At 34.2% G+C, this 26304-nt stretch overlaps 1 protein-coding gene across 1 annotated transcript in view; it reads left to right on the forward strand.

Moving 5' to 3' along the window:
- Positions 1–26304, forward strand: part of LOC140040820 (uncharacterized) — a 159407-nt gene that overhangs the window by 95658 nt on the left and 37445 nt on the right. Inside the window, exon 8 of the mRNA XM_072087044.1 lies at positions 15089–15319. Within this exon, the coding sequence (XP_071943145.1) occupies positions 15089–15319 (231 nt within the window). The remainder of the gene's footprint in view (positions 1–15088; positions 15320–26304) is intronic.

A 26304-nucleotide genomic window follows, 5' to 3' on the forward strand; every position in this document is an offset into this window, starting at 1 on the left:
AAATATACAGACAGTAGTAATTGCACACTTGAATAGATACTTAAGAGCAATAATTGTATAACGAGCAAATCAATATATCGATGCAATAGGTCAGTAGTAAATACACATTAGGGCCTACTTACAAAATGTCGGACAGAAAAAAAAAATACTTATACATAGTAAATAAAAAAAAACATAACTAAAAAAAAACAAAAAACAGAATAAAGGTACAATAGGTGAACAGTATAAATAATACATAATCATGTTAAAATTACTACATAAATCGAAATAAGCACAAATATATGTTTATATGTACTTGAAATTATAGATATAGCAAACAGCAAGTACATGATTTTATTTGTTTAATGATTAGTTATTGGCATATCTAACTGGTCTATCAATGTATAAACCAAATAAGGTAAAATGTCTGACAGAAAATAAAAAATACATAGAAAATAAAACTAAAAAACAATTGAATAACAGTATAAAGATACACAAAGAAAATCCCAAAAATTATGAAATATAGGGGAAACTATAGATCGATGATTATTGGAATGTATGATCAATAGAAATTTCTTGCCCGCACCTGGCCTTTAAGTATACACAGTTTAAGGGTATGTTCAGACTCACGGAGTTACGGTGGAGTTATCTACGTAAGGCGTACGGTAATCCGTGGCGTTAAAAGCCAAGGTGTTCAGACACAACGATCAACATTCCAATGCCTTGCGTTTAAAACACTCTGATCAGGTCAAAGCAGATAGAACTATATGTATACATTCATGACAATGCATGAAAGTTTACATCGTTTACATTGTTTTTTTCATTTTTATTTATATAATGTTTACCTTCAAATATACTGATTTGTTCTTACTACTTGTAGAATTTCATTTTAATTCAAAATAATTTAAAACGTAATTGTTACATGGACAATTATCTGATTAATTGATTTAATTTATGAAAATATCATATTACTGACGCCAACTTTACTGTTCTTTAAAATCTGAACCTGAAAATACATTTGACATAGCTATTTCGCTGTCGTATCATAGGGTACGGGTATGTAGTTGCTGTCTGCTAATCGTGGTCGTGTATTTTCATTGGTTAAGTTTAAAATCACTGATGCATCACTGGATTAGCGTTATGAAATCTACCCTCTCCCGCTAGAGTTATTAACGCCACTGGCGCGGAGTAACAGCTTTTTAACGCTAATCCGCGGCATGGTTCAGACACAAAAATATGTACGCCGCTTACATAACTCCACCGTAACTCCGTGAGTCTGAACATACCCTAAGTGTAGCATTGTGTAATTGTTATATTAGGCCTATTTGGCTTTAACTATGACTACATTCTGACATGGTATGGTGTAGTTGAAATATAGCAACTATAGCAGCTATAGCTGAGGTTTCAGGCAAGTGACCAATGTGTCACAGTAGGATAGTGATATAACAGCTATCCCAAGGTTGCTATTATTTGCTATTATTAATTATACAGCTATTTGTTTGCTATTATTGCAGTATCAGGTATAGCAATTACACAGCTATTTGTTTGCTATTACTTGCTATTATTGCTGTATCAGGTATAGCAATTACACAGCTATTTGTTTGCTATTACTTGCTATTATTGCAGTATCAGGTATAGCAATTACACAGCTATTTGTTTGCTATTACTTGCTATTATTGCTGTATCAGGTATAGCAATTACACAGCTATTTGTTTGCTATTCTATTGCTATTTTTGCTGTATCAAGTATAGCATTTACATAGCTATTTGTTTGCTATTTATTGCTATGACCAATCTTGCGCCTTAGTGGAGTGGCAAACTTGCGAGGAAAGTCTTTTGGAACTGTAGTGACCTTACACAGATACAAGCAATGGATATTTATGCGAATTTTAGGCAAATCATACTATGTACGTCCAAAAATGTAAATTGTTATTCGGTTCAGTTCAGTTTTTGACCTATAGTATTAGATTTGAGGAAAAATGCTGTAATAGCAGCATGTCTTCATGCTTGCAATTTATTACCCAATTTAAATGTATGATTTTGATCATTAGTACAGGTCAGGAAGTTATCAAGTAGAACATTAAATTTGTATTACAAAAGTATATAGTTTCAATAATGGTCTTCAAAAATGGCATATTAAATGCAGAACGTGTCAGATTACTACATTGACCGACATCTCCCTAAAAAGCAGTCCTTTCTATGATAAAGCGCATCCTCTGACAATTTCTCATAGCCTTTTCCCTACTATCATTCTCCTACTTTGATCTCACCGTAAACTGCCATATTAAATAATTCATGTATTCTAGAAATTAAATTATGATTGACAGCATACAGTATATTCAAAAAGTTGGTACAAATGTCCAGTTTACTGATCTTCTGCAGCATCATGTTGTTTTGGTTGTCTTTATTCTTGGTTGCATGTTCCTCATGCAGTTTTTAAATAACTCACCTCCATTTAAAAAATGAATTTACCTGGTTCCTCCTCCAACCCCCTCCCCGTCCTAAGTAAAGTAAAATAATTTATGCAGGAAATATATATTATACAACTCCATCCACCTTTTCAACTCAACATTGTGATACTGTAGGATTAAGACAGTTAATTTTTAATAATCTAAAAATTAAAAAAATATGTCATTATTGGGAAGCTTTTGCATTTATTCTTCTACCTATAAAATAATTTGCCTTTGCTGTGTGTATTGTAACTATTTAAACTAAAGAAAGGTTTTTGCAAAACTGAGGGCAGTATAACAACATTTTATCAGATTAATGTATTATTAGCATCTAGCTACCATGTTTCATTGTGTTAGGTATTAAACCATGGAATATTGTTTTTTTTATCCAGGGCTGCAAATTAAAGGGGTATTTGGTCGCATTTGCGACCTAATTTTTCTGTTTGCGACTAAAGAAACAGAATAGGTCGCGATAAGATCGTCTGCTTGTGCGAGTTGTTTCAAATTGAAGTTCAGGTGTGTTTTCCCTATTTCACACACTGTGTTGTAATTTAATCTCTATACTACGGAAGGCTCAGGTGTTTCCACTAGTCACCGCCGCCGCACGCAAAGGAGTCCGGTTCATTCAAGCGTATAAAGCCCCTAAACATTTTACACTCGTTGTGATTGGAAGTTCGTCCATTTATTGCATGCTGCCTTACTCAATCACACAAAAGGACACCAAACACACAGCACAGTGTGACGTGCTATACGAGCACGTTAAAAATGACAAAATGCGCACACTAATTGTACAAAAGTGCTAAAAATGGTAAAAAATAAGGACTTTTTAAAATTAATATAACTCTTCAGAATGGCAGATGACCCCCAATTTTTTTAACTTATTATGGAAGCCAATAAGTTGTAGATACAAATGTATATACACATTAGACGTACAAAATGGTATGACGTCATCAAATGGCCACTTGAATTTAAAAATTAGGAATTTTTATCTTTTTGTGTGGGTTATCACATTCAATAGAGCGCATCTCCGTTATTTGAGCCCGATTTTCGCACAACTTTTAGTATGTGCTTGCTCAATTAATTATTCTTCTAATGAGTTGTCAACATTTTTATTTTGATGACGTCATCACGCGTAAAAACTTGAATAACCTAGGTCGTGTAATTTCAGCTACACCATACATTTGAATATCTTATAGCTCTTCAGAATTAAAGGTGACCTTGAAGATTATAACTTATTATGAAAGCTGATGAAATTTAGATATGAATTCATATTAAAATTAAGCCTATCGGATGTTGTGATGTTATCATATGGCCAGTTGAAGTTAAAAAGTAGTTTTTAAATTTCTTTAGTCAAAGTTATACAAATTTCAAAGACCGCGCATTGCGCTTCTACGTTTCAAATTTTCTTCCAATCCTTATATTTATTTGCTCAATTCATTATCTTTCGAAATTGTCATCTTCGAGTTTATTTTGAAAATTCCATCATACCAAAAAATTAGAACACGATATGAGTCCCGTAATTTCACCTATGCTACACTGTATATAGATACAGTATATACTGTACATATTGTATGACACATAATAGGTAGAACTCAGCACTATAAGTGTATATGCATCATGTCATAGGATGGCGTACATCAACTTTTAACGATCGTATGTTAACGTACATGCATGTTTAAAAAATGTTAATTTTATTAAAATGATAAAAATGATCACCTATAATTCGTCAAAGTGACGAATTAAATTCTAGTTTCTTTTGTTTTTATATAAGAAAAGTGTATGTTTATTGTTCTAGGAGCAGCTTTAAGACCAACAGGGATGGAAAAATAATATTACTGTTACAGCTAAATGAAAAAAATGTAGCCTAGGTAACCATGTACAGCAGTTAACCTTCCATAAACCCCCCCCCCCCCCCCCCCACCCCCAACCTTGCAAGTTGTATCTAATTGAAAACACATAAGCAATAATTTTATATTTTTACCATAAGTTTTTTAATAGCATAGAACTCCAATAACCAAAAGTAATAGCAATTGATCCCCAGTTGATGGTTGCCCTTTCATGAACCTAATTTAATATAAAAAGCATGTTTTTAATTAGAATAAGGATAATATAGTGTTAATGCTGTTTTCCCCATGGTATACTATAATACTGAACTTCTCATGATATATAGCACTATATAAATCCAGGATATTATTATACAGTTAATAATTTAATTATGTGGTAGGCATACTGTATTTATGTTTATTTGTCCCCATTATTACTTTATGAGGAGCTAACACAGTTTATGGTGTGGTAGTTTTTTTTAGGTACTGTTTTTGTAGATGGCGCTATTACTATTATTGTGGAGGTACTACATTTTGTCATTTAATTATGAAAGTATTTGTTTATTTTTAGCTTTATTATCTATTGTGTCAACAATTTGTCCCTTTGCACTGTGCCACTGTAGTAAATAATGAGAATCAGTGGATAATAAAATATTGATTAACTTGTTTCGGTTTCGAATTCAAAAATCAGTTTTGGTAGTATCTTATCAAGCATTGCTGAAAATGCTCTCCTTACTTACTATACCAGTTCCTCATTTGATGATTATTCATGGTTGGTTGTGTACAGATTTCATTATTCTTCTTGACAGTAATCGAGTTGACTTCGGTGATATTGAGATCATCATCAAGAACCCAAGAAAAAAGCCATTTTCAAAATTTACTAAATACTGAAATGATTTATTTGTGCATTATCATAAAGACTTTCAAAAATACTTTTCATGCCAGCTATGAATATTGTTTCAACAAAAGTTTTAAAACAGTTTATTAAATAAAAAAAAACAATCAAGATCGAAAACGTGTCTCTACCACTGTGTAATCAAAGCGTTTATTTAGTTAAAACTTGGATCCTCCCAAAATTGATAATCGGGTATTCCAGTTATCACGTAATTGATTCACGGTTGGTTGCATGTTTCATTTTTTACACGTCCAGCGGAGGTGAAATATATTCGCCAATTTGGTGAATAAGACAAGAATTTGTCACCATTTGGTTTCACAATTGCCGTTTGGCTCACCAAAAAAAAAAAAAAAAAAAGCTGACCTTCATTTTTGTCAGTTGGACGTGGCCAACACAATAATTTTTTTTTTGCCTTATTGTTATCTTGCTAAATTGAAAATAAATGACTAAAGCTGTTTTAAGAAATTTAAAATAGTTCAAACTCAGACAGGCACGTAATGTTGACCCGAGTTTCTCTTTTGTGACCAATGTAACTAACCACAGAGCAACACATTTCTCTTTGTTGTAAAAATGTACTATGTGAAAACAAATTGTGAAATTGGCCATTCTTAATCTGATAATGACATTTTTAACTTCAACGCATTATTATTTTAATGTGTAAAGCAATTTTATAGATCATCAGTTTGAATGATAAAAAAAACATTAAGAGCATCTTTTTTTTATGCAGATACTGCTGTAGATCCCGGGGGGGGGGGGGGGGGGGGTGACTTGTATATAAACCAAACGGGGGAGGGGGGGGGTGCCGCAGCCACTTAGAGACATGTTTTACTGAAATATACTACGGACTTGAACTACCATTTACCAAACTCCATGTGCTCTAAAAAGACGGCAGAAACAAGGCCACGCCAGAGAGGGCGCAATATTTGTACTGGTTCCCGGCATGATCTGCGCATGGCCAAAGAGACCACCACCGTTCATGGCAAATTTAGACAAGTTTATCGCGCGTCCGCTGTGTTGCATGACCGACCGATGATCAAGAGTGGTCACAGTTGAATGATTTTTGTCCTAGGCCGGCCGGCTATGTTTCGTGTTCTGCTGATACGAAAACAAAACTCTCAGGGAAAACTCTATTCAAAGGTATTTAGCGATGGGGCCCCGCGATGGGCTTATATAGCCGGGCTTATAGCATCCAGTATGCTAAAATCCCTGCAAAAATTGGCGATAAATCGTGACATTTTGACACGGGTGGGCGGGCCAGGGACTTAAACTACTAATTTCACCCTGTCATTTCCCACACTTGTGCTACCAACTCTCCATATTTTCACACACTTGTGCTACCAGGCCCTCGAAAATATACCCGTAAATGCGGCACCTCCCCGTATGGAAATATTTAAGAGTGACCCCCCCGGGTGTAGATCCTACAAGATGCTATTAGTTGTGCTGATTAGCACGCCCCAAAAGAATAGGATCGTTATTATTGCTGTTGCTCAATGTACCATTAATGTTGCTATAGGAAGGCTTATTAGTGTCAAAAGTAACAGAAATATTAACATTAGTCTATTTTGTGCCCAACTTACCCGGATAAACCGACATTAGTCTATTTCAACCGACAATTTATGTTTATCCAAATGCTGCACTTTTAGCCTTTCGACATCACTTCTGGTTTGTATAATCGTTTTGTATTAATTATTTTGAAAATGTCATGGAAAAATAATGGGAAAAAAGTACATGTTTGTGTTTTACGGTTTGTTATCGACAAGAAAAAGGAATGACCAGAATTGTACTGGAAAGTTTTAAACATTGATAATTTTATATCCAATATATGGCGGCCTTTTGTGACATCTGAAATCACCATTTTTCACAGCATATGCTGCTGTTGTCCAAATGAAACAAAAAATGTTTTCAATTGCACATATGGGGTATCAAAATTGTAGCCTACTGGGAAGGTTTAAAACTACATTTAATACTTACCCTGGTGTTGGCATAATGTTTAATATTAATACAATTACCTGCTGTGAATGATTGATATCTCAAAATTAATATTATCACTCAAAACTAAACATGACAATTTAAATTTGATGTTAGTGATAATGCTGGTACCTATCATTGTTCTAAATCAAGTAATTTAAATAGGTTGTCTCAATTTTCAACATTTGTCTAGTTATTATTGCTTAATATGATTTCATAGTGGAATATAATTACTGGTCAAGTTCAAGTGGTTAAGGTTCAGGAAAAAAGTCCTCATTTTGACAGCTATCAATTATTTCCTCTTATCCCCCATGGGTGAATTTTCTCTAATACCAGTACAACATTTACATCTTTTCAATTTTATCTTTTTCAGAAGGCCTTAATTGTTTTTATGTTTCAGGGAACCCCTCACGATGTAAAGCACCTTTTTGGGGATTTAGAGGGCTATCCCTGGTACCATACAAATTATTTCATTTTTTGTTTTTTTTGTATTTTCCCCTAAAAACATGAAAAATCCAGATTAATAAAATAAGACTTCAAATCGATTATTTTGTAGTTTTAATAAAGTTAACCATTATATAAAATCAATCCAAATGATCTTTAGTTTTTTGGGCTGATAATGAAGCAGGAATATCATGTACGGTGCATGAAAATCTTTTCTATTTCCATATGCATGCATACAGCAGATGCTAGTATACCTAGAAGAGGCCTGAGGAGAACACTAACCATGTGCTCCTTGCCTGGCCAGCACTGTTAGCCATATACATTATGAGATATGGGGAATCTACTTTAAACCCAATAACAACTCACTCTGTTAGATATCGCTTGACATACAAACTATTGCCTACATGTTTATAAAAATATGTGATTGTTGACATAGAGATGTAATAAAATAAACCACCGTGATCAAACAAACAATTGACAGAAATATACAGTTATGATTTTATGAGCCTCATTTCTTTACTGGTAAAACACCAGGCCCTGTTCGGACCCATGGCGTTAGACCGTTTTAGCGTACGATGCTAAAAGAATGTGTGTCTGAACAGTTGGGGATTAGCGTACAACGCGTCGTACAACGGTTGTAGTGGAAAACGGTTGATAGTACCGTTTTAGCGTACAACGGTACTGTAATTCAACGTTGTATCCAATCAGAACGTTTTCTGTTATGACGCGAAACAAGGTTTGACCTAGGCTGACATCTTGTATCGTCAATGTGTGAGAGATGGATTTCAACAACAAAAAAGCCAGAATAAATAAGGCCTAACTAGGCTAAAAATACAACTGTTAGAAAAAACTAGGCTACAAACTACATGTATCAACTGATTACCATTATATTTTCTAACAAATGACATAAATATTTGCACCTTGTATTTAAACATAGTGACTACGATCCCGTCCCCTTTTAGGCCTAGCTAAGATAAGAGCCATTCACGCATTTCATTCAAGCTAAAAACTAGCGTGGAACATCAAGTCACTCATTCATTATACAAGGCAGACAAGGCTTGACAAGTTTAATGCTGAAAAACTCCTAAAAAATTCAGTAAACAAACAATTGTACAAGAGGGAAGCTGTCTCTTTTTTATTAGCAAGTTAAGGGTTATTTTCAACCAACTGGACTGGACTAATCACAATCAATTTTTCCACCATGTGGTTAACACAATCTCCATCTTCATTAGGAGGCCTGCTTTATTTTTGTAACAACACGAGGCCTGGGGAAAATGTTTTTTACTACAAAATAAAAACAATAGAAACAGAAATTTTGCTTTACTATATTTTTGTAAAATAAATGCTGAGGTATGTTTTATTTACGGCAAATTTTGTCATAATTGTAGGGCTTAGATCTAGGCCTATATACAGTGGAAATAATGATGAAAGCACATGAATATGCAACTAGAAACAACCTGAATGACGCACTTCCGTTGTAACGATAATCGTACACTATGGGTCTGAACACCTAATTTTTTTCTCTGCGGTTTGTAATGTGACCTTGCTAGTAACGTTGTAAGGTAAAACAGTCATGGGTCTGAACATAGCCATAGGTACTGTATGTTAAACGGTCTAACGCCATGGGTCTGAACACATAGCCATAGGTACTGTATGTTAAACGGTCTAACACCATGGGTCTGAACATAGCCATAGGTACTGTATGTTAAACGGTCTAACGCCATGGGTCTGAACATAGCCATAGGTACTCAGGGGTCCCAAGTTGTAGAAGTCAAATTCCTGGAGATTTTGTTGTGAAAGTTAAATTTGGTATTGCGGTGAAATGGCGCCTTGCTGTAACGCGCGAACAACATTACAATATGAAAACACATATTAAAAAGTACAATAAAAATACATTTAATCATCTCTATCCCATACAGTATTACAGTATTTACATATATAATAATTTAAATGTTATCTCTTTACAGCTTTACTATATAGTATAGCTAGTTTTCTTGTTTGAGGCTATGCTCAACTATCATTGATGTAAAAAGTACATCTGCATTCAATAATTGTTGATCTACGGAATCCACTGTACTTCTCCTAAAAAGCTCCTTTCAACTTCAAGCATTTACTGAAGCTGCTGCCTCTGCATGTTTATACTCCCTAAACAAAAGTGTCAACATTAGTGTTACAAAACAAACATTTTCATAGGATCATTATCAATTTATCATGGGAAAAATGTTTGAAAAATTAATTTGAATATTGTTTACAGTTTGCTTAGGCCTAGTTCATTCAGGATTGGCCTACCTAGTTAGGCTGAATATTTAGGAGATAGGCTAGGCTGATTATTTATTAGGCCTAGTAGGCCCAAGATAAGTTGTTATTTACAGGCACAATCGTCCTGGTCCTTAACACCAGTCCTTATCTACTACAGGCTAGGCCAGCTATCCTACCTTACCTACTACACTACAACAGCCTCTAGCCCTAGGCTAGCTAAGGAGAAGCCTATTTAGGCTAGAGCCTAGGCCTACTATTTTATCTCCTATTTTAGACCACAGACAGCTAGCGTAGTTTAGCTAGCCTATCTACAACAATATTATTAGCAAACTGACAGAAATAATATTAAAAATAAAGTGTTAGTGAATTATTTGTTTATTGTTTAAAGTTTAAGGATCACAAAAACTACTTACTTACTTCTACATGCACTTTGGCCGCACGCAATCCTTCGTATTTATTTACACCGAAAATCACGCGTTGCACACACAGTACATCTCTAGCTAGCTGGCCTTAAAAGGTTCACCCTTGACCTCAATATTATACAGGGGTGGGGGGGGGGGGGGTACGGTATGACTTTGTGAACTCTGGTTTAAAACTGCAATAATATTTTCAGTTCTTAGATGGATTCGGCATTGTGGAGATTTTCTTGATTATAACTTTCTCTAATAAAATTAATTGATAAATGACATACACTCCCAACATTTAGGGCGTAATTAAATTTGTTTTTCATTTTTATGCCATGGTCTAACTTTTCTGTTCACCCACCACCCACCATAATTATGATTCACACACGTCACGTCACGCTCTCTCGATCGCAGACAAAACAGCATGCGTTCTCGGCCGAGTTAGAAACAAATGAAATAAACAATTTTACAAGAATGAAAAGACTTCTTTTGACTTGGGCGTTGGATATTAATTGACAAAACAAAGAACCTAAAACAAAGAGGTTTGCTTGCTTTAGAAAGTTATTGTTAATTCACATAAGCTTTCTTTCACTGCTTGATTGAATCAAATTCCTGCCAGCCATGTATGGTTGGCTAACAAGTACAGGTAGGGCCTATGAAACATAATATCTGGAATCCGGGAGATACGTAAAAAAATAATAATTCCGGGAGAAAATGTATGTTTACCGGGAGCCCGGGAGACGGGTTAAAAATCCGGGAGGCTCCCGGACGATCCGGAAGGCTCCCGGACGATCCGGGAGACTTGGGAGGCCTGGGTACTGTATGTTAAACAGTCTAAAGCCATGGGTCTGAACATAGCCATAGGTACTGTATGTTAAACGGTCTAACGCCATGGGTCTGAACATAGCCATAGGTACTGTATGTTAAACGGTCTAACGCCATGGGTCTGAACATAGCCATAGGTACTGTATGTTAAACGGTCTAACGCCATGGGTCTGAACATAGCCATAAGTACTGTATGTTAAACGGTCGAACGCCATGGGTCTGAACATCATCATTAGTTTGCATCAAAAATAGGTCTTGAATACCAACCAATGGGGTCATAGAGATAGACCATGTGGTGGAATTTACATAGTGCTCAAAACCTTTTATTGAACATATTATTTTTGTAATATAAAAATGATATGTTCAATAAAAACTACGTTTCTGCTAAATATGTGCTTCCAAATGCAATGCGGTCAAACATTCAAGATGCGACAGTAGATCAATCTAATAACCTGCATGTGCATTGTAGTTGTGCATTGTAGTTGTGCATCAACAACCAGTTAAATTCCAACATCCAATTTATTAGGTGCAAATTTAACAGTTATTTTAAGGGTGCAGGAGTGTGTTTATTATCAGTTCCTTTTTTGTGTAAAATATTGTTCTTTTCGATCATAAAATCAAAGATCAGACAAAATTTACTGCTTTAAAAAAAAGTTAGTTTCATGTCTTTGATTTATTTATTATTTTTTTACAGAAATTGTCTATTCAGTTTTTAAAAAAATGATCACAATTTTACCAAATGTATTGTTTGTCTCATCCAAAAGAAGTTTTAATCTGGACATGAAAGTAAAAGGAATTTACAAAATCTAGATCTTTGTTTGTGTACAGGGGAGAAAGTGGTTTTTTTTATGTCTTGTTATATCCATTTGACCAATCCACTTGCCTTCTGTTTTATATTGGTCATAGGTCATTCCATTAATACTACTAATGTTATTTTATTTATTTTTATTGAACTTTCTGTTGAATAACTATAGATCAAGTAAATAATCACACTTTTATTTGATTTATAACATTCTTTGATGGTTGTTAACATCAACTCTAAACCTCTGTAAATACAACCATATGTTTTCATTACTAAAGAATGCTTTTTATTATGAAGTTAGGCTTTTACAGTAGCCAGTTACACTTATGATACTATGATGTCAGTATCTAACTATGCTTATTTTGGACACAATTCAAATCTTTCCTCTAAGACCTATAAATATTGAATACCTACCCTACCTTCCTCACCTTCCTCAAACCTCTAGTTTTAAGTCCAATGAACTAACTATTTGAGATGTATTTTAGGCTGGCCATAAAACAGGTTGTTACATTTTGTTGTTCTCTTTACATGTTTTTCTCTGCAAATATAAACAAAAATCCGATATCACCATTTCTTACGATCACATTTTCTCCTGATATTTGAGGCCTGGCATCACAAAAGCGGCGCAGAGTCGCAACCAGAACTTTTGAGATATTTAGCCTTAAAGTTCAGAATGTGAAAAACGGCCTAACCTGTCCATTTTAAAATTTCAATAAAAAACGATACTATAAACACTTATCTTTAACATATCAAACTCTTGTTCATAAAAAAATATCATAAGTATGTGAGGAAATTGTATTTTTGTTCACTTTCTTAACGCCGCTTTTGTGAACAAGCCGCTAACCCGAATCACGTCATGTTTGGTACTTATTTGTTTAGAAAATATATCAGCTACCATAATTTTTAACAACATAAGGGATTTTTTTAAATCTAGCCTATGGAAATTGGTTTTATTAAGGTGTTAGGTTGCTGAAATTTCTAACAAGAATTTGTGAATCCTTGACTGTGATTGGCTATAGAGATAAATTACGCTCTCTAATTGGCTTATGCTTTTGTTTACTATGAATCAGCATGGCTTCCGCTTCCATTGTAGTTTCTCGAATTCATACGTTTCAACATTTTGTGAATATTTAGGAAGTTAATCTTTATTTTTATCCATATATTTTTTTTTTAAATAAAAAAAAAAAAATATTATGTACCACACAGTGATGCTATTTTCTTCTCAATAACAGCAAACTAGTCGAAAACAGATAGTCTTGTCACATAGATTGGCGGTACTTCATTGTTGATTTTCTCAAAATGAAGATTTCCTGAGCTAGAAAGTGACTCATATGTTTTCATTAATAACTATTCATATAATAAACCAATTTTAATAAACAACGGCTCATTATAAAGATAATTCAGATAATATTTATTTAGATAATAATGAATGAATATGTACAAAATAGAAAAAAGATATTAAAGTGAACATAGATAAAGCAGTAATTGGTAGTCATTATTATCATGGATCCCTTCTAGAAGTTAAAAACTTGTCTCGTAGGGACCCACAACAAAACACATTACTAAAAAAAGCTTATTAAATACAGATTACAAATACTGTATATAAAAATCTAAAAAATTATTATTTCCGATACTACGCCGATTTTGTGATGCCATGCCTCATTTATTTATATTTTATGGCAGTTTCAAACAATGTTTCCACTAATGCCCAAAGTGAGGGCTGATTGAGGGCAGCAAATAATTAGTATAATTGTATGTTGACAGTTTTTGTATAATTGCATCATAGTTTGTTAAGAAAAGCACTTTGAAAACAACACGGGCACAAGTTTTTTTAATCATTGTCCTGCATCTCCTGCAAATTTCCGGAAGTGGCCATATTGATTCTTGTCACACATGAAATACAGAGAAATGCGAGACAAACATTTGTAAAAATCTTTAAAAAATGTAAGCTGAGTGGAAAGTGCGAGTTGCAAGTTGAAACTAAAAAAAAAAATTTCATCTTCTCCTACACATACACAATTCAAGGTGGAGATTCTTTTTAAATGTTTATTTATCGTTTTTAAAACTTAGAGTTAGGACTAGGTTGTGATCAGGATAAAAAATATGGTACTGCATTTTTTTGTAAACTAACTAGAAATTTTTCATTATAAATAGTTCTAAATGTGACCTAATAGGGAGGTTTCGCAACCTTACGAATACGATAACGAAAACGGATATGTCACACATTTGTGAAACTTTTGAGCTGATCCCCATTTCATATTTCGTAAAGCGTATTCGTGTTGACGAATATCACCAGTCATATTCGTAACTACAAAACGAGTACGGTATAGTTTTTGATCTATTTTGCAAATTTATTTTACACATGTATTTGAATCAGGAATGATTCATGATTATAATATAATTATAGATTTATTGAATATAATTACTAAAATGCCAGGTCAATTTTGATAAATAGAATTTTTTTAAGTCCTCACTCGCTTTGATGTTACGCTAGGCCTAGGCAGCCAAGCACCAAGCAACATCGTACCTGCGCTTCACTCACATTTATCGCAGTCATATTTTGGACGGCGCTTAATATTTCGTTGCCATGAGAAACATATTTTTACTTACTTACGAAAACGAATACGTGCGTGACGTATCCGTTTTCATTATCGTATTCATAAGATTGCGAAACCTCTCTATTATGTGACCTAAATGTCTTATATATCTGAAGGATTTATAAGATGAATGTTGGCAGCTTTCAATTGTAAGAACTAGTTCTGTGAGAGAACTCAAACATGAAACTAGGTGAAAAAGAATTGTGTGTCAACTTGCAACATGAACAAATTGACTGTATTTACCAACTGTGTACTGCTCATTTAAAAGTCTTGGTTACTCAATAACCTATCAACATACTTGTCAGTTAAAGTTTGATCATTTTGTCGGAGAGCGTAGGCCAAACAGTTACTCCCCAGGAGTTCCTCAGTTCTAAAATGGCATACGCCATTCACACTTACAACATAACACACGTTTACTATCTCCTGGGATAATCTTACCAAGTAAAATAATTAGGTAAATATGCGCATATGTTGTATTGATGTAATCAGTACAGGCCTATAAAGATTTACCGACATTACACACATTCATACCAAAGGTGATAATTTGTAATTACTATATGTAAAAATCGTTCATTTGTGAATCAGTATTGGATTAATATCATTTCTAAGACAGAATTGGTATTCAATTTATTTATTTTTTCAGCAATCATATAAACAACCACCGACCTCACCGAATGGCAGCGCATTTGGTGATGTCTTTTCGGATGATGATCAACTTGTACAAGAAACTTTTGAGTTTGAGGGCAGCAGCTGCAGCGAAATCACCTCGCCTCTGACATCTGAACCAGAGGTCATTGCCCTCAAGTTAAAGTTGAAAGAAACCGAATATAAGAATGCAGTACATGAGGCAGAAATTGCTAAGCTTAAAATTCAGGTAATGTATTAATTCTATGCATATAAATCATCATCATTAGCTCTGGCTAGCATTTTTTGAAAACATATGTTTTACTTTGGTTGTTTACCTTATTTTGAGTTAGCTTTGGTAGGTATTTCCCGTAGGTAGTTTAAGAGATAATATTGGTTTGAATCGTAATTTACTTGATTTATAATTGTTATACGAAACAATTCTAAGTACATTTTGAATTTTGAAAAAAATAGATTTCAAAATTATAGCCAAAAAACTGCAAATAGAAGTAGGGAAGGATAGGATTGATAATGGGATGAAATCTTATCTTGTAATAATATATCTTCTAGCAACACCTACAGTAATAGCTCCAAAATCATTAAAGATGTATTGTCCCCCAAAAACATGAAACATGAAGATTAATAAAATCAGACTTTAAATTGACCATTTTTGCAATTTTAATAAAGTTATTCAGTTCTGTAAAAAAAAAACCCAAAAAATATAATTTCACTTATAAAAAGACAAAAGAAATAGTTAATTTTAACCAAAAACCATTGTCTAACAGATAAATAATTTTTTTTGCGATTTGTTTGGTCAAAGTGAATAACTATTACATGACATTAAAATGGCATAATCAACAAAACATTTCAACAACAAAAAACATTTTTCGAGGCACAATATATCTTTAAATGAAAAATCAAAAAAATCTTTTCAGTTCTATTTAATGAACTTTATTTCTCATTCTCAAAACATTAAAAGCATCAGGATGAAATGTATCCCAGATGATGTTTATGAACATACTCAAAATTACATTATCATTCAATTACCTTACAATGTAATCTACTTTATTTTATGGAAATTAGGATAGAAACATGTGCATGTGTAGCCACATTAATGCATATGAGATTTTTTTATGTACAGTAGAACCTTCATTTTACGTACGGTTCGGACCGATAGGCATGCGTAAAACATGGGATTCGTAAAATCTAGGTTGGCCTATTTTTTAACTCCGAATACGTAGATCGTAGCTAAAAAGGCTGCCGTGTTTGCCTACTTTACTGTACATCATGCAGGTGGCCAGGCTTACAGGCGTAGCAAGATGGCCTAACTAAAAAGGTACAGTATATACAGGCTGTGCGATAATAAAGTGTAAATTAAAATATCCATGTATTTTCAATTAATAAAAATAGTCGCTGCTGTATAAGTGTAGGGGGAATGCATGTATGTAGCTCTCTCACATAGCAAAGTTCCTCACACAGCCATGGCTTTGTGCTTTGTTGTTAAATTGCGCTCTCAATGTAAGAAAATGATGACGTCATTGGTTATTTTAAGCGTACGTAAAATCCAAGGAACGTAAAATCAGGGTACGTAAAACATAGGTTCTACTGTACATGAATTGTCTATCGCTACTTTTTGCCTTGATAGCAATAAGGCACACTAAATTATTTCTGTTAATAGATAGCCTAATGGAAACTTTTAAACTGTATTACAATTTGGTAATACATTCCCTCTCTCTAGCCTATAAGGTCCATTTTAACCCCTTTTCTGTCCTCCTGAGTGATTTTGAAATTGCACTGAATTATAAAATTGTTTTTTCTATTGTCTATTTATATTATTTTGTCTGTTAACACGTTTATTTGTCCTTTATGGCATCAGTAGCGAATACAATTGAAACTAGAACTTAAACTCGTCACTTGAGGACGAGTTTGGTTATCCGCCAGCAACAAAACGTATCTTGCGCATTCAAGTACTTTTCAGTTATGACTTTTCCAAAAAGTAGCCAATTCAAAATTGAAACTGCCCTTTCAGTGTAATAACCAAACAAATCCTTTTATTTAATTATTTTCCCGTGATGAGATTCGAACCCGGTACCTCTGATACCAAAGTCGGTTGCACTACACATCGAGCCATATGAGCACCTGCTGAAGAAAATCCGAAGAAAGAGTCCTCGTTCCTTCGGTATGTCGTGAACCCCTCGATGCAAGTTGATTATTACATATCGAACTTAAATCATAATTTTTACTATGATGAAATCTTCACAAATTTTAAACAGTTACATATTATGAAAGTGCATACTTTTAAGTTTTATATATTAACATGTAAAGAAAAAAGATAAACGTTATGTTTATTGTTTTGCTCTTTGAATATGTTTATGTTTGTTTGATGATAATTATTTCAAAAATTACATTTAATAAGCAAATAATGTAGCCATCAAACATTTTTTAACATTCAAGACTATAATAAATCACACCTATGATTCATACACTGCAAGAAAATAAAATAAAAAATAGGGGTAACCTGGCGTTCTGATGAACTGTATCATTTTTAAAAGTAGACATATTTTGCAACATTTTCACATTTTTTTACGTTTTACGTGCGCAACCGGTCAAGTTTAACGTGCTCGTAGAACGCCATTTCAAGTTGAAACGTGAATAAAATAACGTAAAATTGTTAACCGAAGTTAGAAAAACACAATTTATGCAAAAGAAAGGCTCATACGCGTTCCCTGCGCCGTGCGCGCGTAAAAATGTGAGCACCAGTGGCAATTTTTTAACGCTTAAAATGACTTGAATCGCGTAGAAAGTTGATTAGAAATTTATTTTTCGCATTATGAAATTTTAAACGCGCGTGCTTTCCATAGAAAGTTTGCGCATGATATGACTTGAATTTTCACAAAGTTTCAATACAAAATTACTTTTAGTTTTTATTCTATGATCAATCATTGAAATTCATAAAATCATGCGTAACTTGCGCTGCGCAACTCGGACGTGACCGAAAACCTTATTACGACATCTTCAGATAGAGGTCAATCTTCTGATAAAGTTATACAATGTTATGTTAAGAAGATTTAGAGATACACTAGCAACAAAATTCGTGGAAAGAAAGAAGAATATAGAAAAAAAAAAAAAGAAAAAAAAAAAAAGATCCTGAAAATAACAAGGGGTTATCCGCTTGAGGCGGATAACCAATTAAACTCGAATACTGGATGTACTGTACTTGTCCAACTGGCTAATTTGCAAAAACTCTGGATTTCCCAATGTGTGTAATGGAAAAAAAAATTGGGAATTTTGGATTAAGAAAAATCTGGGTTTGTTTTTTTTTTTTTAAGATTTTACAGTTTTTAATTATTATATTTTAATTAAAATTCAAACACATAAAAAACCCATGCCTTCTTAACTAAACTACGTAAACTAGTCGGGGTTTTTTTTTGGTATGATCTAATCTAGACCAAACCAGGAATTTATTTAATTTCGTCACAACAAAATTACAGAAATATTATAGAAAATAATATCTGCGAAATTGGAAAAAAGACAGAATTAGATACATTACCATTTTCTGTATAATAAGTACCGTATATTTCGGTGTATAAGTCGCACTTTTGACCTCTAAATTAAGGGTGCGTCTTATACACCGAACATATGCCTCGCCACACAGATTGTACATATCGTCACCTTGTTGGCTAGGCCTGAGTAGGCTAGGCCTCTTATAGCTACAGTGTACTAACGTAACGGCAACCTGCCTCTGCCTAGTTTTCAAGGCATTTTAGCGTGATGTTATACTAAATATGATGAAAAGATTTGTTCATTATAGAGCTGTTTTAGGCGCTCCGATAAAATTTCATTTGTAAACGTTTACGATTGGAATAGGCTAGTATTTATTTATAGTTATACGCACGATTGCCGACCACCGTACCCCCAGCGCAAGCCCTTCTTGGCGGCCACATGGTGTACGGTATTCGACTAGTATATTCTCCAGTTGATTATAGCATGGACCTAGCGTACACACTTCTTGGATACATAGATACTAATCGAATACGATTGTCCGTGAAAACGTGCGCCCTCTCGAAATGATCGAGCGAGGCTAGCCCACACACGTGCGTGTTACACACACGGTCATGCACTCGATGTTGCGGGTACGAAACTCATGAATAACAAGTTAGACAGAACTTGTTGAGGCTGGGCGCGGCCGAGCCTAGGTAAGAAAAAAGCTAAATAAAGAACGCCGTTGTAGATTAACAAAATATATTATTACAATACTATTGATTACAATTTAAAAAAACATTGTTTTGATGAAAATATAAAGTGCGTCTTATACATCGACGATATAAATAATACCGATATTTTACTCTCAGTTAGGGGGTGCGTCTTATACACAGGTGCGACTTATACACCAAAATATACGGTACTGTATATGATACAGGGAAAAATGCCACCAAACAATTGCGATTAGCAATAACGCCTGACCAATCTGAATTTGTATATAATAGTAGTATATAAAACATAGTTTTGTACTGCATTTTTATACCATTTTCTTCGACACTGAAAAATGATCACTAACATTGATGATATATGATTGTGAAATAATCTCTTTTCACAAGTGGGACGTTGAAATTGTTTACCAGGAAAGAAGTAACTAGTAAGAATGCATTGAGGTTTTTCAGATTAGAACGGGAAAATGATAACGACGCAACCATCATAATATACAGTAGCTCATTTTGCGATACCATTTTTGTTTACACTGAAAAATGTTCACTGACATTGATGGAACATGATGGAGAAATAATCTCCTTCACAAGTGGGACTTTCAAATTGTTTACCGAGAAAGAAGTAACTAGTAAGAATGCATTTAGGTTTTTCAGATTAGAACCCAAATTATAATATTACTCGCTTCGCTATTCTTGGGTTTCTAACTATTCAATCCTGGCGACATGGCGTGATAAAAATCGTGTTCTGGACAAAGTGTTTACATCCATAATAAATGATGTAGTTAAATTATCAGTGTGAATTAGTGCTTAAACAGGACATATATTGTAATCAGAGCTTGATATCAATACCTACCTACTAAAATTGCCCTGATAAACAATAGTTTATTATAAACAAATCTAAATTGCACTGAATTGTTTATATTTTAAGCACTTATGATATTGATATTGCTATAATATTCCACCAAATTGTAACATTATGCACTGAGGAAAAGTTTATTTTGGCCAAATGTCAAAGCTGTAAAATTGACTACTGATAAAAAAAAAAGTCGAAAGTGACAACAATAACTAGATTTGAACTCGTCACTTTGACGAGTTAGTTATCCGCACGACAAACGCCACGCGCACGTCATACGTTGGAATTTTGCACACGGAAAAAGATTATGGCATTATGACCTGAACTGAAGAATATCATATGCTGTTAGTGCTGAATTCTGTCAATTTTGTGTCATATAGTATATACAGTGCAAACGGTATAATCTGTATACATGTTACATACAGTGTAGAATAGGTGAAATTACGAGACCCCCCGTTTATTCTTATTTTTAACATGGCGACGGTATCAAAATGAAACACTAAGATAGCAATTTCGGAAGGACATTATCTCAGCAACCACATCTCTGAATCCTCCAAATACGTGCCCCACACAGTACAAAAGGCTATTCGTAAATTGAAAAATTCGTAAACTCGTTCTTGAATAACTCGATACATTCTTTGCTGTATGAGCGTACGTCGAGCGATACGTGTCTGTAAATTACCAAGAGTTGCAAATGAATTGCCGATCCTGGTTCAGACCTATGGAGTTGTACGCCGCGTACAATACGAAAGGAAAACGCCGCAGGTCTGAACCTTGAAATCCCTGGATGTAACATAATATTGACGCGTGTATCGTACTCATACAGTGAGCTGGTGCACGAACGATTCATACAAAGGACACCGCCAGACAAACGCGTACCTACTGTTTAGATCACGGCAGTCAGCATGCATAAAGTAGGCCTATTCCGTAAATCTTCTAATTGTAACCCTGGGTTCTTTGATTGTTTTTTAAGGGTGGGTAACTATTAGAAGGGGGATTACTATTAGAGTAGTGGGTTACTATTAGAGTAGTGGGTTACTATTCATCTTAAATTAGGCACTTGAAAATAGTAACCCACCTCAACTATTCCGGTCAGCAAATCATAGCAAAATAATAAAACAGTACGAATAAACAAATTTGTTTGAACTCTAACTTTATTTTATAAACTCAAAAACACTCAATCCTCCCCACTCTCGAGATCAACATGCATTATCTCCTTATTTTCAAAATACGGCTGCATCATAAACGACCAGTCTTCAATTAATAATGTAATTTTGTCAATAGTTTTTGTCACTCTAATATTAACCCCATGTGGGTTACTATTAGAGTAGTGGATTATTATTATAAATTGACTTATAAGGTGGGTTACTATTAGAAGGAAGGTTACTATTAGAGTGTGGGTTACTATTAGAAGATTTACGGTATAGCCTTCCGACGGACATAAAAAATGTGTGGCTATGAAGTAAAGTACGTGTATCAACATCATAGTGGATTATAGTGAATATTAATATATTACACTAGTAATATATTAATATATTATACTAGTACCGTACTGACGCGGGTATAAGCCCACCCCCCTTGAACATGAAATAACGTCAAGTTTGGGGGGTGGGCTTATACCCGAGGATCCAAAAATGCCGATCGTCAAAAACAGCACATGTACACTGTGTATTCCACCATGCGAGCGAGCGCCCTCACGTGTACGACGTTGCCTCTAAATACACGAGGTGTAGAGTGTCTGAAAATTAAGCTTATAGTTCGTGTAATTTATCGTAGAATATCTTATTTTAAACATCAATTGAACAAGAATTTATCAAGCAAAAAAGCAAGTATACAATGTTCGTTACATAGAAATGTACCAAAGAAATTTAATAAGCTTGTTTATGGCAGCCGATACCAAATAGTGGTTTTCCGTTTTGGCGACTTGTAGCGTCGTGTGTGAAGCGATCATCGACCGCGATGGAGTGTAAACAAAACAGGACCGCTAGGCCTGATATGGCCTAGCGTATATTAGCCTAGCTTGGTTATGATCAAAGGTAGGTGTATTCGGTGTATGGACGTCGCCAAATACAAAATAATGTATTACGACACACACTGTAGATCTTCGAATTAATGGGTGGGCTTATACCCGAGTGCCTAATTTTTCATGAAAATTAGTCAAAAGTTGGGGGTGGGCTTATACCCGAGTATGGGCTTATACCCGCGTCAGTACGGTAATATATTAATTTATATAACACCTAAATAAATTCCTGTCATTTGATTGGATGATTGTGGGTCACATGGCATGCAATAGTACGCACTATTAAACGATTGTTTAATAGTACTTTTCGAAACATTTTTGTGTACGAAAAAAAAGTCTCGCGGATGAAAAAAAATCTAGTACACAAATTATCCTATGATATGGCCGGCTCTGTACTGTGAAATACAACAGCGCCACCTGTCGTCTGGCCTCAGTTTCGTTTTCTTTTAAACATTTGTGTACGAAAAAAAAAAACGTTTCGCGGATAAAAAAAATCTAGTACACAAATTACCCTATGATATGGCTCTGTACTGTGAAATACAACAGCGCCACCTGTCGTCTGGTCTCGGTTTCATTTGTAAACACCACCGCGAGATATGCAACAGCAGCAGATATTTGTGTACGATTTGGACATATATGTACTAATTTCATTCAAAAAGGCGTTTAAATTAGCTTTAGATCGTTTTTAGGATTTTGATTAATTAATGGGGACATCCCTACAAGACGTGGAATTGTTGGAAAAACCATAATTAGCCTAGATAAGTTCCAATTGTCTGTCGAAGTTTTGCCTTTCAGCCAAGCTAGTACTAGTAGGCTACTAGGTCTAGCCTAGGCCATGCTAGTATTAGGCTAGGCCTAGCCTAGGCGTTTTAGCCTTGCTAGGCCTAGGATTGTTTGTTTGGTTGTTTGTTGACATAATTAACACAAAAGTAGGTGTGTTTACGAAATCCATATAAATATAACATTTAATATAAAATTATTAAAAACCAAATGTTACTGTTTTTAATCAATGTGAATGAAATGTAGTAGGCTTTGGCTAGGGCTACCTTTTATTTGATTCAAATGACAAGAATTTATTTAGATGTTATATAAAACAAATAATGAATGTTTATGAGTGTAATGGTACAAATAATGGCACTTGGTGAATGATGAAAGGTTATATTTCAACTCGGCTGCCTCGTTGAAATATAACCTTTCATCATTCACCTCGTGCCATTATTGTACCATTACACTCATAAACATTCATTATTTGTATAATATTACACTATAATATCTATGGTATCATGTACTGTAGTTTACATTATAGCATCTGTATCAATATCATCTATTTACATTGATTAACATTTAATTTCCTCAACAAATAATTTGTAAAATAAGATACTATAATGTAAACTACAATACATGATACCATAGATATTATAGTGTAATATATTAATATATTACTAGTGTAATATATTAATATATTACTAGTGTAATTGCTGTAAATAAATATAGGTAGAGCTATAATAAACATTGAATTTGCCTTCTCACACAAAGTTCATATTGAACTTGAAAGCAAAACAAAATACAGAGTGAATGATCATAACAATCGGCGATTAAATAGTCCACGTGTGTGAGGAGGAGAAAAAAAGTATGAATATGATCGTTTTGTTCAATGGTAGCATGCTGCATGAGAGTGTCTTTTCCGACCAATTACAGGTGCCATTTATCATGAATGTTATGTGCGAGAGTACCATTTCCGGCCATCTAGGGATGTCATTTAACAAAATTTCCTCCCCACAGGGCGGGGCAGTGTCCCAAATACTTAGTGTCCGAACCCCCCTTGACAGATCCTGGCTACGGCCCTGAACCACATATTACCGTGTAGGAGAAATTTGAAAACGTACAATATAGATGCGCGCCCTTTTAAATGTGATGAACTATTACGCAAAATATGAAAATACGCCTTTTTTTATTCAACTGGCCAAATGATGACGTCACAACATCCGATTGGCAAAATGTTTACATGAATTCGTATCTACAATCCAATAGCTTCCAGAAAACGTTTTAATCATGATTATCACGTTTTATTCTGACGAGCTATAACAGATTGAAATTTACTGTAAAGATGAAAATAAGTGACCCACGTTATTTTCATTTTTAGACATGATGACGTCATAAAAATTAAATATTTTTAACTCATGCGAAAGATAGTTAATTGACCTAGACAGTTTTGAAATATCTGAGGAAATGGAATACGTATAAGCGAGATGCGCTCTATTTAATGTGATGAGCTATGATGAAAGATACAAAAATCCTATATTTTATATTCGTGTGGCCATACGATGACATCACAATCAGTCGCCATATCAATGCATGATTCCATATCTACAACTTCTTCCAGAATATGTAATAAAAATAACTTTCTCCGTTTAGTTTAGAAACTACGACTGTTTAAAAAAAGGCATAATTTTGACGATTTTTTGAACTTTTTCATCAAAAACGTGCAAAAATTGTACAATTCAACGTGCTCGTATGACGTAATTTGAAGTCGAAATTGTTAAAAAGTTGGTAAAATTACTAGAAAAGGCTGAAAAAACATAAATCACGCGTAACTTTGTGTAAAACACTCAATTTTTTTTCAACAAAAAGTTAGCGCATGATATAAATTAAACTTTTGCAAAGTTTCAATTTAATATGTTATTTGGTTTTTGACCTATGTTAAATACGCGAAATTCATAAAATCGTGCGTAAGTCACGTTGCGCATTTCTGACGTCATTCACAATAGGAGGTACACAATTTCACGTAAATGCCCACATGTTGACAAAGTTATAAAATGTTATGTTTACAAGTTTTTGAGATACATGTGACACATAAATGACAGAAAGAAAGAAGAATAATACAGAAAAAAAAAACTAGATTTGAACTCGTCACTTTGACTATTTCGGGTTATCCGCGCAAACGCAACATGCACATACTTAACCATATGAACCTCGACAATTATTATGCCATCCTATGACATGAAATAAATATGTTTACAGTGCTGAATTGTACCTATTATGTTATTTACAGTTTTAGACATGATGACGTCATAACAATTGACATATTTTTAACTCATGCGAAAGATAGTTAATTGACCTAGACAGTACTGAAATATTTGAGGAAATGGAATACGTATAAGCGAGATGCGCTCTATTTAATGTGATAAGCAATAACGAAAGAGTAAAAAATCCTATATTTTACATTCGTGTGGCCATACGATGACGTCATAACATCCGAAGGGTAAAGATTCTGCATGAATTCATATCTACAACATATCTGCCTACATATTAGATTAAAAAAATTGGGGGTCATGGGTGATCCTGAGGAGCTATAATAGATTAAAAATAGGCATAATTTTGACAATATGTTGTCACTTTTTCAACTAAAACGCGCGCAAATGGTCTAAATCAACGTGTCGCTCGCGTACCATCTAGTAATTGAAATTATGTCAATCTTTATTTTAATCACTAGGAAAGGCTGTAATAACCAAAAAAGATGATGAAACAGGACAGTTACAAGGAGTTATCCGCTCAATGCGGATAACTAATGAACTGGTTATTAAAACTTTGACTGCCAAACACAACGCTTGACTGCCAAACACGAAGATCTTCGTGTTTCGCGTTTTTTTACGAAATCCGGTAGATAGGTTAATTATTGGTATTATACTATAAATATGGACACTATATTCGGTCTGGACCGTCAATATTTTACTATTTGATAGTAACTAATCTGGCTACGAACAACTGTCAAAATGGTACCTGTTGAAATAACTAACACCGCGCATCACAGTAGCGCGTAGAGCGATAGCTTGGCGCATTGTGTATCGGTCGCGCGCTAGCTATGCCGCCGAAGCATTACAAAGGTTTTTGTGGATTGGCATGTTTGTTTGTTATCTGAATAAAAAATAATGGAGTCATTTTGAATATGAAGTCTTTAATTTTATTATTGTATGTATACCCTAATTGTTTTGGTGTTTCACTGTAAGTGACCAATTTTCATGCAACAAACTTGTTTAGAAATGGTATGGATATTATCATCAGTTTACTAGGCTAGTAGTACTAGGCTAGCCTAGGCCTAGTGATAAAACGGTCCTGGACCAACTTTAGGCCTGGTTAACTAGGCCTGGTGTTGTATG

Source organism: Antedon mediterranea, chromosome 2, assembly GCF_964355755.1.
Source record: "Antedon mediterranea chromosome 2, ecAntMedi1.1, whole genome shotgun sequence".
Taxonomy (NCBI): Eukaryota; Metazoa; Echinodermata; class Crinoidea; order Comatulida; family Antedonidae; genus Antedon; species Antedon mediterranea.